This window comes from Beta vulgaris, chromosome 5, assembly GCF_026745355.1.
Source record: "Beta vulgaris subsp. vulgaris cultivar EL10 chromosome 5, EL10.2, whole genome shotgun sequence".
NCBI lineage: Eukaryota > Viridiplantae > Streptophyta > Magnoliopsida > Caryophyllales > Amaranthaceae > Beta > Beta vulgaris.
The window spans coordinates 20,407,565-20,427,570 of NC_079206.1; the positions used below are offsets into that span (position 1 = coordinate 20,407,565).

General features: G+C 35.0%; 1 protein-coding gene across 4 annotated transcripts; it reads right to left on the minus strand.

Moving 5' to 3' along the window:
- Positions 1-1,588: 1,588 nt before the first annotated feature.
- Positions 1,589-18,592, minus strand: LOC104893052 (DNA (cytosine-5)-methyltransferase CMT2). 4 transcript variants are annotated; one of them, XM_010679104.4, is made up of 21 exons: positions 17,484-18,591; positions 12,253-12,287; positions 12,006-12,108; positions 11,118-11,219; positions 10,910-11,029; positions 10,637-10,730; positions 9,803-10,008; positions 9,575-9,640; positions 9,233-9,481; positions 8,869-8,927; positions 8,715-8,781; positions 8,271-8,600; positions 8,012-8,080; positions 7,843-7,932; positions 7,639-7,726; positions 6,879-6,988; positions 6,691-6,795; positions 3,462-3,505; positions 3,288-3,357; positions 3,113-3,216; positions 1,589-2,276 (listed from the first exon to the last, which is right to left on the minus strand). In XM_010679104.4, the coding sequence occupies exons 1-21, from the start codon at positions 18,405-18,407 to the stop codon at positions 2,123-2,125; spliced, it is 3,189 nt and encodes a 1,062-aa protein (XP_010677406.2). In that variant the 5' UTR covers positions 18,408-18,591; the 3' UTR covers positions 1,589-2,122. The 4 variants fall into 4 exon arrangements, with proteins under 4 accessions (XP_010677406.2, XP_048500701.1, XP_048500700.1 ...); XM_048644744.2 differs by having other exon boundaries at positions 12,253-12,319; positions 17,484-17,646; XM_048644743.2 differs by lacking the exon at positions 8,271-8,600 and having other exon boundaries at positions 17,484-18,592.
- Positions 18,593-20,006: the final 1,414 nt, after the last annotated feature.

Below are 20,006 nucleotides of genomic sequence, written 5' to 3' on the forward strand. Positions count from 1 at the left end.
ATCACAATTCTAGATAAATCACAACCAACAGGGGACTAAATGAAACCAACATCACACTACAAATTCATCACATTTCGAGATGAATCACAACCAAAAGGGGCTAAATCAAACCAACATCACACTAAAAATTAATCATAATTCGAGATAAATACCAACCAACTGGGGGCTAATTCAAACCAACATCACAATAAAAATTCATCACAATTCGAGATAAATATCAACCAACAGGAGGCTAAATCAAACGAACATCACACTAAAAATTCTTCACAATTCGAGATAAATCACAACCAACATGGGACTAAATAAAACCAACATCACACTAAAAAATCAATCGGTTATCGAGATACTTGGTTTATATCAACACCTTAATCCTTGCACATTATAAGTCATAACCTCCGTCCGTCCGTCGGTAAATTTTTCAAGTAGTTCGTTTTATTAAAGATCAAGTAGTTCGTTTTATTAAAGTGTTGATATATAGTAAATCACAACCAACAGCAGGGGACTAAATAAAACGAACATCACACTAAATTATTCATCACAATTCTAGATCACAGAAAACCAACATCATAGAAAATTGATCACAACTAGATTCAGACCACAATTTCATCAGATGCGTTAGATGCAAAGAAAATTGAAATACAAAGATAAGGGACTTAGCTACTGGATTCGGCATCAGATGCATCAGATTCAAAATCCTCCACATCATTTTTTTTTCAGCATCTTCCTTAACAACAACAGTAGAAGTAGCGTCAGTTTTTTGGGAAGTACCATCAACACCATTTTTAGTGCTCTCAGATCCACCACCAGAAACAAATGGACGATCTTTGATAATTAGGGTTTCAGATGGCGATTCTTCATATAAAAATTCGTCAAGAACTTCAGTAGATTCAGATCGGGGACTATATGTGTGGTTTCCATCACAATCAGCACCTCTTTCACAGTTTGGATAATCCGAACAACTGTAAGTAGAGGATGGAAAATCATCCCCAGAAGAGTGAGAGAAACCGAAACTCATATCCTTCAATTGAAAGAGATGTTGCTACTAAAATGATTTGAAGGTAAATCACCACAGATTCATGTTTATATAACCATAGATCTTGGATTTTTTGGAAGAGAGAGAAAAACAGAGGTAAATCGGTCAAACTGAATAATGAATTGAAGATGAAATTGAGAAGTGTAGTTAATTTTTGTTCATGAAACTCAAGATCTAACCAGAAAACGAAGCAAAGCATAATTTTTAGGATTTCAAATGGAGAGATGAGGGGAGAGAGAGAGAGAGAGAGAGAGAGAGAGAGAGGGAGAGTGTGAAAGAAACTGAGATGAGATTATGGGAACTAGAGAGAGACTGAGATGGAAACGCGTTTACTGCATTGGAAAAGGTGCTTTTTTAACATTTTTTTATTTGTAAAGTATTAAATGTTGGTACAGTTTTTCAAGGCAATCTGAGGACAAAAGTGGAAAAAAAAATACTGAATGAGGGTAAGTTGGGGAATTCATACCATTTTATAATTGAAAAGGGGAGAAACAAGAACAATTTTTTGGGATACCCTAAAAGGAATACAAGCACTATATTATGGGAAGGAGGGAGTAATTAATAAAAGAAAGTGATTTGATCATCTTGACATTTTATTATGTTGAGCCCAACGTATCAGATAACAGAAACTGAGAAGTTCATTTGTTCTTACAGTTTCCACTGAGGATTAATTGGTATAGATTACAACAAAGGTGTTATCATCGGTGGCCTTTGAACTTAGCCAAGGCAATATACAGTTGTACATAATTATTACCTGTTACAGGAAAAGCTGCACAGGCAATCGATGTTACAAAGGAAAGTTACAATTAAATAGAGCTAACATACATGACATCTAAGTACTTATTTGGTTGATATAAAACACATGGGAAGTTGAAATTCCTAGGAAGTAGAGCGTGTGAAGTTGTTTGATTGGCAAAAAATGAAAGAAGTGTCGAGGTCCATATAGGCAAGGCAAGTAAATATTTACCTTGATCAAACAAACAACTTACTCTACATCCTAGGAAATGGAAATACATGGGAAATGTTACTTCCCTTGTTCAACCAAAAAAGCATTGTCTTTCGCCAGTCTAAACGGTAGGTTGATTTTCATCAAACATCACAAACAGAGATGGTTGAATATGCAAACTTTGGTGGGAGGGTTAAAAGAGGTTCTTTGTCAATAAGCCTTTGGGATGCCATCCCCAAAGCATAGCCTAAAGCCTTAGCAACTGGAACAGCCACAGCATTTCCCACTTGCCGGTACCTGTTAGAAGCATACAAGAGTTGTAAAGATGATGACTCAAGATCCTCTGCGTAATCAATTAATGGTGTTCATATTCATGATTAAAAGGGTTAATCAAAACATATATCTGCATAATAGCCTTCTGCACGGTGATGACCCTAGCTTCACACACACAACCCCAAAAGAAGGTTGAGGTGAGAGATTAATTTCACAATTAGCTATAAAGAACAGTGTTCACTAGATAGACAGACACATGTAAGATGCGTTTAAATCTATGATGGAATATATCTAGAAGCAGTTTTCTTACACTAGAAAATAAAGATTCTAGTACTTATATAGATTCTTTGAGATAATTAATTTTGGATTGATTTGGTGGAAGAGTGGGGGACAGCATGATCTCAACTAAGGGTGTCAAAGAGCCCAGCTGGCTCGTGAAATCTGGCTCGAAATTTTCAAGAGCCAAGCATAGATAGCTAAGTTCGACTCGAGAAGCTTGTTGGACATGCTCAAAATATTGTTTAGCTATTATAATATTTAAGAAGCAATTAGTTCGCAATTCTAGTGAGAAACTCAAAACAAGTAGCTACAATCTGTTTATGCTCATGATATAACATAATTTTCAGACTCAGATTAGGTTTTCACATAAGTTGATCTCAAATATTTTTTCTACAAACTTTTATCCCTCAATTATCTCCAATCAATAAAAAAAAGTTTTAGTACAAGAGTCACGACTCACGAGCCAAGCCAAACAACCCAAGCTCGAGCTTGATTCGGCCAATGATCAAGGTCTACTTATATATGATGATAGAAAGTTCTAAGATTTTCTATCAAATTAAATAATAACACAGCAATCTCACCTTTTCTTGACAGTTCCAGAAAAGCGATAATTATCAGGAAATCCTTGCAGCCTTGCACATTCACGTACTGAAAGCACTCTATCTTGCTCAGGATGTAGTACTGCCTATAAATTTTTTATGTTGGTTTAATGCCAAAATGAAAATTTTCTAGTACAAGATTGGGAGAAAAAGGCACCTGGCTGTGGCAATTGGGGTAGGTGACTATAGTTGGCATCGTCTCATCCCACCAGAGTCTCGCAAATGGTCTGCCCACACAACTAGAACGTTATCGGTGTGCTACATACATCCATATTTACATCAAGGTTTGCAGAAAGATATAGACCGAAAAAGTTGCAAAGAGACAACTCACCTTTTAGATTTTCCTTGCTCAAAAGTAAAGGCATACTCTGGAACCTAGCACAGCATAAGAATATCGAAGTTATAGCTCATTCTTTTCTAGCAAGTATAACGCATATATTAGGAGAAAATACAAAGACATTTTATGCAATATTGAATTTTTTTAATTTACTTTTTCCTAGCCTCATTAGATATGAAGATACCATCTTGTCATAAACTGGAAAAGGAAGAAACCATAAAGTACAGTCGTAATGTCATTTTGGTCTTGATTTTGCAGGACATAAACAAGACATAGAAAATTTGTGTTCAGGGAAAAACTTTGCCACTGTCATATGCATTGACTGTGTTCCATGATATTATTGCAGATTTGCAGTAACTTATGGAATCTTCTGTGCAGACACAACAAAACCATGTTGAACATTTATGCGCTATAATTAAGATTTTGAGAAGCAAACATAACGTTGTCGTTATAGATATATATTGTCGCGCTAAGTTTGTTCCCAATGTCTATAAATAGATCAAGACCTTTGAATATTTTGTATATATTTGTAGTTGGAGTTAGTATACTTTTGTTTATAGACATATGTCAATGTCCCTTAGTACATAAAGGATGTACTTCAAACTTAAAAGTTTAAGTAATTATTGAACTTGACTATAGTCATTACCTAAACATTTTATGCTACACTTTGTCCAATTTTTTGGGTAAATAGATCAAGGCCTTAATGTATTTGGTATAATTTTTGTAGTTGGAGTTGGTATACTTTTGTATTTAGACATTTGTCAATGTCCCTTTGTAGATCAAATGATGTAGTTCAAATTTAAAAGTTTAGGTAATTACCTAATCTGATTATGGTCATTACCTAAATCTTGTATGCTACACTTTGTCTGTTTTTTGTGTAAATGTTAATTACATTGTCCCCTTATTTTTTAGTGGGTATTAATTTTCTAGTGTATAAAAGACTTTCATTGTACTAAAAAGTCCAAATTGACCCAAAATCAAATGCTCTTAAATAATTACCAAACATTAAATGGGTCACTACCAAACATACAAGTGGATGATATTCTCTATATCACAATCCTATGGGGATTAGACTATTACTCCCTCCGTCCTCTATTAGTTTACTTTTTTCTTTTGCACAGAGTTTTAGGAGAAATAATGTTGTGGGTCATAGAAAGAAAGAGAAACTATTATTTTATATTAAAGTTGGATGTATGTGTGATGAAAAGTTTGTGGTCCCATTCCAAAAACAGCAAAAAAAAGGGTAAACTAATAAGGGACACCCTTAAAAGGGATACGGGTAAACTAATAAAGGACGGAGGGAGTATTTCACTGGTTTCAATACCTTAAAAACCTCATTGACTTTGATTTTGGGCCCCCATTGTCCCTCCTTGTACTAAAAGTCAAAGTTAACTCGAAATCAGATGCTCTTAGGTAATTAGCAAACACTGGATGAGTCATTACCAAACCTACTAAGTAGAAGATGTTCTCTCAATCACAATCAAATCCTATTGTTGATCAAAGTAATCCTATGAGGATTGAACAATCACGTCACTAGGTCTATTAGACTCAATATCTCAACAAACCTTATTGACTTTTAAGCCCCCATTGTTCCTTCTTGTACTAAAAATCTCAAATTAACCTCAAATCAGATTCTCTTAAGTAATTACCAAACACTGGATGGATCATTACCAAACATACAAGTGGAGGACGTTCTCCTAATCAAAATTTATTTTCATTACTCACTAAAGCAATCCTGTGGAGCATAAGCCCGTTAAACAAATATGGAGGCCTTTTGTAATATTTTGTGTGATTTAACATTAAAATATCTTATTAAGGGTTAATATATTTATTTAATACATGTTTTAACTTTATAACTATAGTTGGCTATATTGGATTAATAAATTCATATCATGCTCATTAATTTGTACTTAGTATTATTGACTTGAAATGTTTATTTCCAATACGGTTTGAAAATACATGTTTTAAGTCCTCTTTTAGAACTTCTTCCACCGTCATCTTCAACCTTTCAACTTTTTTTTTCCTCTGCATATATCTTCATCGAGTGCGAAATTGGTCATCAATACTTAAGAAAGCACAAATCGGCTCAATAGCGAGTAGCGACACAAAATATGGTTTCCCAATATCTTACAATAATCCAAATCATGTTTTTGTGAAATTCACAATGACCTATGATGTTGATTTTGAGTTTGTTCATATTCATACTCACATTATGAATTCCATGGTTTTTTAATGGTCCACCAACAAGTAACTATTTCATGTCTTCTTGATAAATTCTAAGGTCACTCATGAATTTACAAAGATGGAAAGAGAAAAAAAAACTTCCCCCAATTTTCTCCATAAAATCGAAAAATCAACTTTCATTTTCACAACTTCTCCATCACAAATTTATGACTTCTTCATGAATTATTACCATTCATGATGAAGAGAGGAGAGTCTTAGATTAAGAGAGGAAAGACAAATCTTTATAGAAGATAGAGAAAGCTCCATGGAAGAGGAGGGAGGAAGGGGAAGAGTTGAGGAAAGAGAAAAATCCAGAAAAAAAATTCTTGTTTTCTTTTTCAGTCGAAATCACTTTTCAAATTTTTCATAATTTTTTGGTATTTTTGGAAATTACATAAAACATTTTGAGAAATTGCAAAAAAAATGATTTATGTATTTTGTAAAAACATTTGAAAACAAAACAAAAGGAAAAAAGAAAAATGAGGTGTGTGGCTCAAATTCATTATGGCCCCCACAACTCCCTTGGTCATTTTCAAAAGATGACCATGTTGAATTTTCATATCAAATCACATGCAATGACCCTAGGCATTTCCAAGGCCAAAAATTATTGTATCCTAGATATTTATCACTTCAAGCTTTTTTCCGAATATCTCCATTTTGAGTTCTATCCCTTAAGGTGTTCCAACAAATGCATCTCAAAATACACATCACCCCATTTTTCTAAAATGATCCTTCCTAGATGCCAAAACTCTAATCCATATAATAACACAGGCCTAAAAGATGTCCAATACAATTTTCATTTTAGCCTTAGAAGTATGCACGATATCCCAATTATTCCTGTGCATTTGTGCCGCCTTGATTGTATCCTACTCTCTCCGTCCCAAAATTCTAGATCCATTTGAATTCCAAAGAGTGAAAAGAACAAGTTGTAAATTATATGAGCACCAAAGAGTGATTCACACCAAATCTAATCTCTAAAGAAGAAAACAGTTCATTTTACCATTGGCCTTCCAGAAGGCAAAAGCACAGTTTCTTGTGTCAGATCCCGCCGAACCACGTTATCATCTCCCACAATTACACCAGGGAGATCCCTGAAATTCGCTCCCTAGAAAATTACTAGTCATTAGAAGAATTATTGAAAGTGACAATCAGAACATATTTTGAATCTAATATTTGATGAGATCAAACCTTTCTTTGCGGGATCTGACATACACGTATATAGTCGTCCTCAAATAACTGATGAGGTCGATGATCATAAAGTACAGCTTCCTCTTCAGTTGATGCAGAGTTACACATATCTAAACCAAAGAGAATGCACTTAAAAGACATAAGAGAACATCTTTCTCCAAAACTAAGCACATATAACATATACCTCAAAAGAAGTCAGATCTTCATTTATTAGAAGAAAAATGACCTTTAGGACAACATTTCAGGTTTCATAAGTTCATATAATATTACAGGCAAGAGAAGCCACATTTATCAAGTGGCAAAGCATTAGAGCGCAATCAGAACTACATTTAAGGTTTTCAGTTCTATGCAGCATATTCTCTATACAGTGTAAGGGAAGCATAGATCTACCGTTTATTTAAAGTTCAAATAGCGTATCAATTTTCATCTGCATTCTGACATCAACATATAAGAGAACATCAGTCGGATTTAGTTTTCATAAACAAAGGCAGATACCGGAGAAAAATAATCAGAAACAGAAAACAGAAAGTTGACTGCTGTCAATCTGGATATTTGCATAATTGTATATAGAATAGGCGAACAAAACAGTGTAGCATAAGAGATTGTTTGTTTCCACAAGATCCTACAACAAAAAGGATATCATTCACAGATGCTATAGAAACTAGAGCACAAAGTGTTACTAAAGATGAAGCATATTTCAGTATATTCCGATACGAAATGTCTGTATTTGCACAAGTGCGAAAGCAAAAAAACATTTTACCATATTTTGTTGACCTTATATACTTCTGAAATTCAGTCTCCGGAGGCCTACTATACGGCATTGCATCCAAAGATTCATAGTTTGTCACCTGGGTATCCAATTGTGCCAAGAGATCTTCACTAACAAAGCTATAGCCAAAAGTCTATTGTTGAAAAGGCAATAACAAAAAAAACAGCTTAACGTAGAACACAAACGCATACTCACTGCAGGCAGATCAGAGATGGCATCACCCAGGAAAACAGCATCTTCTAGTTCAGGAGGTTGGGCACCTTCATCATAAGCTACAATATTTCTCTGCAATATAATTTACATATTTACCTTAACATCGTATGTACTCCCAACATATTTCCCAAGCTAGGTGAAATAATAATACCTCAAACTCGGATGGAGGGTAGTATCTGACAACAACATCATGAGTAGGAAGTGGAAACTGGGGCAATTCCTGCAATAGCAAAAGCAGATAGAGATATTTTTTAAGACAAAAACAAAGCACCTATCCTTTTTACATCTTTATATAACTGTTTTTTAAGTAAAATATCTACTGAAGTGAAAGCAAATAACATATAATGCAGACCAGGTTCTCATAAAAAAGATTACATGTAAAGCAGTATTAAATTTATAAAATTGTCAACCTCACTGGGAAGAGCACCCCAAAAGAAAACACGTAATCGAAATTGAGGAAGACCATAGGAACCAGCAGCAATTATTCCAACTCTAGCCTGATAATTCATATGCACCAAACGGCTTAATGCGTATCTTCCAAGTGAACCCTTGTCAAACCTTAAGATATCCATCACATTTTCCATTAGAACAAACTTAGGCTTTAGGTATTCCACTATGTCCATAAAGACTACTAGTTGACGGTTCCTCTCATCAGTTAAAGGAGCATCAACACTTCTGAACCGGTTATACCCACTGATTCCTTGACATGGAGGTCCTCCACATATGACATCTACATTACCCTGGTATATATTATTCAATTATACATTAGGAACTTTGTGCTAGACATTTCAAATGGTGTTCCGTTATTGAAGGCATAGCATTTAGATGATAAATAAAAAACAAAAAGAACTTACTGGCAGCGGCAATATATTTTTCTTAAACCCATTTATAACGAATTCTTGTATCAAATCTTGACAATTACTGTGAATGAAATATACATTAACAAGTCAAGTGCATCTTCCAGTCATGCCGAATGGATTTCAAACTCACACAAGGAAATGGAGATACCTCAACCCGTCGATCGGTTCCCATGTATCTTCACTTGGACCAAATCCTTTCCAACGAACCTAGCATAATGAGAAAGAAAAACATAATCAACAAGTATACTTAGCTTTGCATTATGGATCGTACAGTTTGATATCGCCATCAAACAGGCAATTCTATTCAGGTTGATTCATCTGAAGATGTAATAATGAACATGTGCTCTGGGCTCTGGCATCTAAATTTCAAGCTAAGAAACAAGAGAATAAATGATATACTAATCAAGACAAAATCTATGGAGAAATTTGAAAATGGACCAATTATCAGGTAATTTTGCACAAAACATCCTCTAAAATTTTCAAAATTACAGAAAACATCATTAGCGAAGAACCTTAAATTGGAGCCCTTCCTTTCCTGATCCATCAGCATCACCATAACGAATGTCGACCAATCCCAAAACCTCTAATTCATCACCTTCAGTGTCGCTGTTTGATTGAGCATCTGAAGAGGCTTCAGCTAAATCTGATACCTTCTGTGGAGAAGAAAATGGTTGATGTGTCTCTTCAATGACATACTTTTTGCACAGCCTCTCCCAGTGCTTTAACAGCTCCAGAAAGTCATCAGCCGTTTCATTCATAATCTAACAAAAAAAATCGTAATTTTTGTCAATAGCTACATCAAATAACAACCAGGTTTCTATCAGTGATGCAGGATTAATCCCCTAACTTCTTACTCGTATATTGGAATGATTCAATCTCAAGCTTTCGCAAGCTGAGCTGTCAGCATCAATTGCCCATCTCTGACTCAAAACAACAGTTCAGCATATCATTGCTTAAGTTAGGAGGTAAAACTTTAAGTCAATAATATCTCAAAAAAAAAAAAAAAAAACTTTAGTCAATAATACAGCATGGTTATTTTCCTCTTTTCACACTCTATTTCTTAGTTGTGTTAATGAAATTACCGTTACAAGATTAATGCCAGAATGTTTAGCTCCCATGCATAACCCAGTAGACATTCCCCCACAGCCAGCATAAATATCTAACATGGTTAACTCGGGATTATACGTTTTGCATATAGTTCTATTCACCGCTACAGGAGAGCTAGTAAGGGGAAGGATGGATTCAGGACAGCTAAGTGACGGTAATTTACAGCCCTCGAGAGAATCACCTGAAACAATATAGAGTGATAGTGTCATGTGAACAGAAGGCATTCTGATCTGAGATAACTATGATTAATATTTTAACTATATGTAGCAAAGATAACAGATACCAACAAGATTAGATAGTATTATATGTGACATTCAGAGATCGGACGTGCACCAAATAGAATTTTTGCAGTCTTGAAGTAGCATTTTTGTCTAATATTCCACTCAAACAAAATTAAATTTACTCATTACCAACATATAGTCAAAAACTTTGACCATTATTATTTTGCAATTCAATTTGTTACCTTCTGATACGTTATATACGTAAAGTCAATAAAGAAGAATTTGTGACAGTGAGCTCAAAAGTGAACTATCACAATAACATCAGGACAGAGACCACAAATTGGAGTTACAACACCCTGTGATGCCATTAAATTAAACCCTAATTCAGTTACCAAACACTCGCTAATTAACACATAACACCAGGTAGAACAAACTCTGACCAGATATCAAAAATGTGCTCAAGGATTCAGCAAGATGAAGCTTTAATTTATTCTTAAGGAATCATTCCATACTCTTTGCTATAACCTGGTATTAGTTGTGATTGAAAACTTGAGCAACTAAACAATATGACCAAAACGACAATGTTACCTCTTGGCAAGTTGCGAAAAGTTGAGTACTCCAAACAGTACTCCATATCATAATAGAAGTCTGATGGTTCAATAGAGCTTGAATTCATATTTAGCTACAAAGATAGAAGATTAAGGGGGAAAAGTGAGATTCAACATTGATAAAAGGAAAAGTAGGAACAGAAGGAATTTGCCTGCCAAGCAGCAAAGTACTACTGACATTTATAACATCTATAGATAAGAAATTATCAGTAGTTCAAGGTAAGATTTATTCGTACATATAGATGATGATTACCTGGTGTGAAACTTGTATCACATTCAGTTTAGAGATGATACAAGCTAACAGATTGTCATTCATAATAGAGGAATAAAATATCCGCTTCTTGTCATGAAAAGAAGCTTCCTCTTTCATCACCTGGAATAAATACCGAGAGAGGATGGTTAGTAGTTTACATTAAAAACATATATAAAATAAATTACTCCAAAATGATAGGTTTATTCACCGTATCCTCAGGTTTGTAGAACCACTGGACCCTGAAATAATCTTCCCTATCCATTGTTTCAAAGAATTCTATGATCCTTCCAATATGTTTTTGGTTTTCACCCTGGAAAAAGGTTCGACAAGAACATTATTTATAAACATCAATAACATGAAGTACCAGGAACCTATACCCTTTATATAGACTTATAGAGTATGACGCTTTGCTCAATTTCTGAAAAAGTAGATTGATACTCATCCTTTGTACAGTGTCTGCATAAATTTCGTGGTTTTTGACCTCTGGGCTCTGGCATCCTTTAGAGGTCAAAAACCAAAAATTAGAATAATGAAGGCAAAGGTTCCATTACCTTCATGATTGTGTACACAAGTTGAATGAGAAACAGCAGCAACTGAACACGATTGAACTCTAATACTCTAAAGGGAATTTTGTCCACATATCCCCATAATTTAAGTTGTGATAATCAAGATCGCCTTACATTTTACATCCTTTTTTGAAGTCAGCAGAGTCAACCATTAATTACAGATGTCATAATGTAATTGAAGTTTTCTCGGGGTCTGTTTAGCTGACATCATTTTGGTTTATTAGAGAGGGATCACTTCTGAAATATTAACAGCTTAAATAGATTCCCTTGGATGTGCGTTAACTAGCATAATTGTGCCTAGAACAGGTTCCGAGAACAATTCACTTGTATGAATTCACCCAGTTTTCAGGTGGTTTTTCAACTTTTTTTTTGGCTTTAACTTGCATGTATTCTGTCACGTTTCGAAAGTTAAATAGTCTGTGAGCTGGTAAGATTTTTCATACATACCTTCTGGTGAATATACCATGTATCTTTAAGATCGGGAGAGGGAACTAGAGAAAAGAGAGACATCGCTTATTTCAAAAGCTCACCCTTATTAGTGCACAATCTCCTAGATGAAATATGCACCCGTTTATTTCTGCTTGAGTATAGTGGCATTTTACTTCTAGAGTTGGTTCATTTTCTTCTCTAGCACTGCAAGAATCAACAAAACCAGAGGACAACGTTAACCAAAAGATAATCTATCATTGGACATTGAAGCACAAAAGTTGCATGCAACCATAGACTTAAAAGAACAGGAGACTGTAAGCACAGAAACAGATACAGATAATCACGCACTTTCCTGCCAAACTTCCGCCGTTAATTCTTCTATTCTGCATAGCTCCAAAGCATCCAAATTTTAGAACTGAGTAGATGCTACACATGAATAAGCATGAAAACCAAATAAAGCATCTACTTGAGATTGTGCAAGATTCTACTTAGTCAACTGCAACTAAATGAACTTATGTAGAACATTTAGCAGCTTCATTTAGTTGTAAATGAACTTGGTAGCCTTTATTTGAGCTTATTTCCTCAAACTCATTATTTCTTTCAGGTAAATAAATAGTAGGACGGTTCTTCAATATCCAATCGTATGCCTTTCACGAATAAATTTTCATCTTTCTATCATGTGGAAGAAATCCGACAGTGTAATCAGAACTGTGAGGATCTACCATATACGAAAGAATTCAATTTAAACTAAAAAATTGACGGAAGATTATAAAACCCTAATGATATAGAGAAGTCACAGAACAAAATCATGATATATAGCATGCTTCGAATTCTCAAGACACGCTCTATTTCAATATAAAAGTGTCATATATGACTTATCACTTTCAACCATTAGTTAATACTAATAAGTAATAACACAGAATGATAATCCCTTCACATAATCACGGTCACATAAACATAATATATACTTTCTCTGTTCTACATTAATTGCAACATGTAGAGTTTCAGGCATCCCAACGCGCAATTTCAACCATTAATTTCTTTCTTATCTATAGGTAAAAAATATAAAGTTCATACATTGTTTGCCCCTCTACTCCCTTTGTCCCTTATTGTTTGCCCCATTTGCTTTTTTTGCCGTCAAAATGTTGCAACTTTGAATGTAAATTCACATAGATATATAAGAAGAACATTAAAGATATAAAGTTCTTGAATAATTTTTTATAATATTTATTATAAAGTGATTAAAATTGGTAGTGGTCAAAGGTGCGTCTTTGAAAGAGCAAATGGGCCAAACAATAAGGGTCAGAGAGAGTATTAAGATCCCATAAGGACTATATTTATCAGTACGTATAATCATGATAGATGGTTAATGGGAATGTGTGAATAGTGTAGAAGGTTGAATGTTGCGATTAATATAGAATGGACAAAGCATTTGTCAATAAACAAGAAAATGACGACAACCCAAAATAAACTCAAGACCGACGTACTGACCAGAAGAGATTCCCTAAGTCTAAGTTAAAGCCAAAACATTTTGGATTATAGTTTTGAATCCAAATCTATTCAGAATTATACTGCTCCTAGGTACAAAGTAATGTATTTATGTTAAGAGCTTGACTAGTTTCAACCTAGAGCTCTCTTCTCCTTTTTTAAAGGGTACAAAGTCTCAAAATTCGAACCATAGTCTTTGATTTTTGAAAGGGGGGTTGTGGCGCAATCTGTAGGTTTACAAAATCATCTTTACAAATGTTTAAGCTTTTATTTGAAAGATCAACTACTATGGGAAGGTACAGTGAGCTAAATTTTCAGCCAGGCATAAAGTGTGGTTACATTATTGACCAACAAGGTTGGTCATCAAGTCTTAACTATAAAGGGATGAGTCACCTTCTACGTTCTCGTTATTTCTCTCCTCACTCTTTGTATTTTTAAAAAGAGCTTCCATTTGATGACCAATTGGTTGATCATCAACTTAAGATCTTGTATTCTGTACAATGTTATGCATAGCTTTATGGGAGGAGTAGAGCTTAACTTCAAGGGTCTTATTCTACTCTTACAAGGCTATGCAGTGCATATACTCCAAAAATAAAGAATCCATTCCCGTAAGTCACCCATCCAAATCCAATTACCATTTTTTAATGTGATTTTTGGATTTCAATCTATATCCAATTCAAGAATCAAGATCCATTTATTCTGTAAAATAAAGATGAAATACAAATCAAATTCTATAATTTAATACTCAACGTAAAAACTATAGAGTGGACTTGGCTGAATATTTGACTACCACAAATAATGTGTAGCCCAACTCCATCAACACTCCAAAGTTCTCAAACAAAGTCATCCACTCTTAAGAGAACCAACTCACCAAGGCAACTTAGTTAGATTTTAAATCCTCATCAAGTAACTATGACCACAAAAATCCCCAATTGTGGACAAATTTATCTAATATTAGATGATTTTATCTAGCTCTAGAGATGTAATCACATTACCTCCCATCACTTTGGTCTTTGTACCTCCTACAGAAAAAAGAGCTTTTTTCCGTTTTCAGGTTTGTTGAGAGCTAAAAAGGGAATGATACAGTCACGTTAAGTGTTAAAAGGTTGATATTTGTTAAGTTAGACCAAGATACATATACACTTAGGGTTTGTTTTTTTCACCTTATTTTCAATCCTTATCACTTTGTTTGGATAGCAATATAGGAGGAAAAGGAAAGGGGGAAAGAAAGGGTGGGGAAGATGAGCTCCATTTTCCCTTCAAATCTCTCCAATTGGGAGGGATGCTAATGTTTATTAAAGAGGGAGGGAAAATGGATCATTCCCTCTCCTTCCCTCCTGCCCCCAATCCTTTATCCAAACAAGGAAACTTGTTTCCTTTCCCTTCCTTCCCTCTTTAAGAAAAAATAAATTCAAATAAGGACTACTAAGATTTAATAAGTTCATATAAATTCAAAAATAAGGTTTCACACACACATAAGTTGTTATAGTAACTAGGGTTGTTCAGAGTGCGGTCTGGACCGCACCAAACCGTAACCCAAACTGTTTTTTCGCGGTCTGAGTTGGTTTGCGGTTTCAAAATTGTGGTTTGAGTTACGATTTCAAGCAAACCACGGCAAACCGTAACCCAAACCGTTTTTTCGCAGTCTGGGTTGGTTCGCGATTTCAAAATTGTGGTTTGCGTTATGATTTCAAGCAAACCACGGTTTACGGTTTGGGTTGGGTTTTAATTTTTGTAAACCGCAATTTTATATGATTTTTTAAAACATTTATTTTATCTATTTTGATTTTTTTAAAATAGACTCTCTCCTTTGTTTGGTGTAAGATTTGGACAGAATGTTTATTGTTTGCCGTAAGATTTGAACAAAATGTTTAATTATGAAATCAACTTCATATTTATTTGGACTTTTTATATTTATTACCGTTTTTTTTTTACGCTTAGATTACAAAATTAATGTCGCGTAGGAAATAATGGTTAAATCGCAAACCAAACCGCACCAAACCGTTTTGCGCGGTTCAATTTGGGCTGATTTGGGCAAAAGTACGGTATGATTTGGGTTGGAAAAATATCAAACTGTATATTGGTGGTTTGAATTGGGTTACATCTCCAATCGCACCAACCCAACCCACAAACACCCTTAACCGTAATAATAAGTTCAGATAAGCAATGAGCTGAAAAAAGGTACCATTAGTGCATACTTCCTCCGTTTCAAAATAAGTGCAACATTTGCATAGTGTTTACTATTCACAGTTTAAACTTTAATTAGCTTTGGTGATTTACATTTTAGGAAAAACATAGTCATGTGGGATCTTGTTAGATTCGTCTGAATGTGAATTTTTTTAATATCAACTTTTTATAATTTTTACTTATTGATAATTGAAGATATTAATGGTTAAAATAATGCATTGGCAAACGTGAAAACAAGAAGTGTTGCACTTATTTAGAAACAGAGGAGGTATAAGATATTATGTGTCGGCCATCAACTACATGACAAGCATCGCACATGAGAAAAAAAAACTATTGCTAGGCCATAAAAAATAACTTCAAAGAAAATATACTATGTAGGCTAAGGGTCTATTCTCTTCCATTTTTTTCTTACAAATTCTGAACTTCTTTAACCTTTTTGTGAACTTTTCTTTTGAACTATTCTTATTTTTCCTCGGCTTCTCTTAACTTTTCTTATTTTTTAAAAAAATAAGCAAAAAATAAGGTGAAGAGATTAGGTATAAGTTTGTCCATGCAAAACCTGAATTTTTTCCCTAGATATAGTCAAAGGGAGTTTCAATTTCCTCTATGTGCTAAAGTTAAAATTTATTATCTCCATACCATTCACGTAGGATAGCACGCCACAAAAAAAAAAAAAAAAAAAAAATTTGCAAAACGAAGTAGCGGTTTAATAATAAAACAAATCACTACTTAGAGCAACGATCAACATTCCTGACAAGAGCGATTTATTACTCTAAACCGCCACTTGATATAGCGGTTCCTTTTGGTTATCTGTTGCCACTACAAAAGTTGCTTATATAACAACGGAAATTTAGCAACAAAAATAATCTGTTTCTAATTAGAAATGGAAATATCTGGCATGTTGTCCTATATAGACAGCATGGAGTGAATTAATTTTAACTTTAACGCATAGAAGAAACTAAAACTCCCTTTAAGAGCACTCCCAATGGTGACATAACTCATCACCAAAATCAGAAAATTTGGGTTGAACAAAAAAAACATGCATCCCATTGGTGATAGAAAACCTATCACCAAATGACATATTTTGTCATCCATCACCATGTGAACAAATCCATCAGCAAATGAAATGTGTGAATGGAAGACAAAATCAGCCTAGTCACACACAGCCAGCCAGTGGCAAGCTCCCACGTGGCTGCTGCTGTGTTCTTTTTGGGAAATTTTGTGGAAATTTCCACGGAATTTCCCAGAAAATTCGTATTTCAAAAAAAAAAAAAAAAAAATACCAAAATTCATATTTTTTTCCCCTCTATAAAATGATACCCATATTGATATATTTCAGAACAAAAAAAAAAACACTTCTCCTCCTCACCTTTCTCTCTCTAAAAATATTTATACATCATTTTTCTCTATAATTTTTTACCTTCTCCTTCTCACCTAAAAAGAGGGAAAAAATCATATTTTCTAATAAATTTTTATTTTACTAATAACCCAATAATGATAATTAATTTTGGTAATTAATTATTATAATTTTAAGTAATCATAAGATGATTCATTTTTATTTTTAATATGTAAATTATATTATTTATTGAAGTAGGAAAGAGAAATAGGAGAGAGAAAGTTGAGGTGGGGTAGTGAAAAGTAGGAGAGATAAGTGAAGTTTGATGGTTTTTTTGTTCATGAGTGGGGTGGAGGTGATACATTTGATCATGAAATGATCAAAACATGAGTAAGTAGGAAATTTTGGTGATCAAACCCATCACCATTGGGAGTGCTCTACAATATCTTTAAAAAAAAAAAATCTTCAAAACCTAGACATTCTAAACCACACTAGTAAACCAAAATCATGCATGTGCAATCAGAGAAAGCAAGAGAAAAAAACAAAAAAAAAAAAAGAGTGAGATGACCTTGAATTGGTAGCGGCAGCCCCATTTCTGAAGAGCCTCTTCCTGAGGAACCGGGTCCCCAATGAAGAAGCAATTCTTCCTAGTTTCAGATACATCAATAATTTTCTCTCTCCTCTCTATAATTTCCTCTTCTTTTGGTGCTTTCTTTTTCTTCTTCTTTGTCTTCTTCAAAGAATATCCCAGCTCAAATTCATCACATTCATCATCCACCCCCAAAGATGACGGCAATTCTCTCGGTGAACGTCTCAATACCTTCTCTTCTTCAATCAATAAGCTCACAGATTCCATCCCCAACTTTCCTTCACTTTCCTCACATTCCACATATTTCATCAATTCCAATGCTGCATTTTTCTCCGATTTCGACGACGAAAACCTAGGTGATCGCCTCACAGATTCCCTATCATCAACTTTAATCTTCTTACTTTCCTCACATTTCACATATTTGATCAATTTCAATGCCGGTTTCGACGCCGAAACCCTAGGCGATCGCCTCACAAACTCAGGAGCATGAAGTTGAATGTTGTTAGTTTTGAGCGGAGTTTCCATAGAATTGAGCTTCCTCTTACCATGAAGAGAAGAAGCAGAAGATCTGACATTGGTTGGAGAAGAATTGGATAATGTAGAGGAAGATGTTACGCCATTAGAGGAAGCGGCTAATCTAGGCGACTTTCTTAGAGAAATGGCAGCGGATGAAGAAGTCAAAAACAAAATTTTGGTCTTTTGTTTTTTAGGGTGACGAATTTTAAGAGGCTGAGGAGTACAGAAAGAGTAATGTTGATCAAGTAGAATGTGTGTTTTGGTTGGTTTCTTCTGATCTTCATTGTCATGCAATGTGAGAGCAAGAAGTTGTTGTTGTTGTTGTTGTTGTTGTTGTTGGGGAGGAGAGAGAATGAGCCTGGGAGATCTTCTGAGAGATTGATGCATTTGAATATCTGGGGGAGAGAGACTGATTTGTAATCTGTGATTTGTGATTTGTGAATTGTGAATTGTGGGAGAAAGGAGAAGGGTTTTGAAGTGGGTAGGTGAGAATTTGAGATGAGAGAGAGAGGAAAAAAAAAGAGTTGGGCAGTTGGGTTGGGTTTTGGAGGGGAAGTTGAAATTTTGAAATGAAGATGTTAGATGTCAGAAGAGTAAAGAGTGAAGAGTGATGTTGGAATTTTGTCTGCCACTCAACACTGAAGATGGCGTGGGATGATGATCACAGTAGAGCGTGGAATAGGTTAGTTAGGTCAATCTCAGATTCTCACTCAATAGTCAATGGTGGAGTGAGTAGTGAGTAGTGAGTAGTGAGTAGTGAGTAGTGAGTAAACCAGTGTGTGTGGTCAATTGGTCATCGAGTCCTCGTTCCAAGATAATGCCCCTCCCCCTGTCCCCCATAAGCAGAATTTCAATGTGCAGCTTATTTGGAGTAGAGGTGGTCATTGCAAGTAGGGGTGATAATGAGCCTGACAAGCTCGCGAGCAGCTCGGGCTCGGCTCGGTTAAAGCTCGGTCAAAGCTCGGCTCTTTGAAGCTCGGCTCGAGCTCGGGCTCGGTTCGAGCTTAAACGAGCCGAGCCGAGCTAGGCAAAGCTCGGCTCGTAAAGCTCGTGAGCAGCTCGTTTATTATTTTATATTAAAAAAAATATTCTTATTAAAAAATATTTTATATTAAAAAATTTAATACTAATTTATATTTTAATTTAGATTACAAATTATATATTTTAATTTGTGATCCAACTTCACCTCTACTCCACTAGGCACTAAAGTCCCACATTGGTTAAGAAAACAAGGATCAACCTTATTTTCTTTATAAATAGCTACTATTCCTTACTTCAACTTAAAGTTTAATTTTGTATCTCCTTGGTTGGGAAACAAAAACTATACTTTATTTTCTTCATAGAGGGAATGAAGTATAATTTTAAATAGTTGATTATTTAATCCTTAAAATATTTGATAATTTTTTCTTTAGCAAAACATGGAGTCCCACATTGAAATTTTAACAATGCTAGGAGGGATTCCAAGTTATAAAAGCATATGTAAACAAAACAAGGGTATAATGAGTTTGTTTTCTTAACAAAACATGGAGTCCCACATTGAAATTTTAGCAATGCTAAGAGGGATTCCAAGTTATATAAGCATATGTAGAATGAGTTTGTTTATCTTAAACAAAACATAAAGTTCCACATTGAAATGGGGATAGTGAGTTTGTTTTTCTTTAACAAACCATGAAGTCCCACATTGAAATCTTAGCAATGCTAAGAGGGAAATCAAGTTATAAAAGCATATGATGGGAAATTTCCGAGCTCAGCCGAGCTCAGTAGTCGAGCCTAAACGAGCTCGCGAGCCGAGCCTAAGCGAGCTCGCGAGCCGAGCCTAAACGAGCTCGCGAGGCGAGCCTAAACGAGCTCGCGAGCCGAGCCTAAAGGAGCTCGCGAGCCGAGCTCGAGCCCCAAATTTCCATCACGAGCCGAGCTCGAGCCCCAAATTTCCATCACGAGCCGAGCTCGAGCTCAGCTCTCCCAAGCTCGGCGAGCTCACGAGCC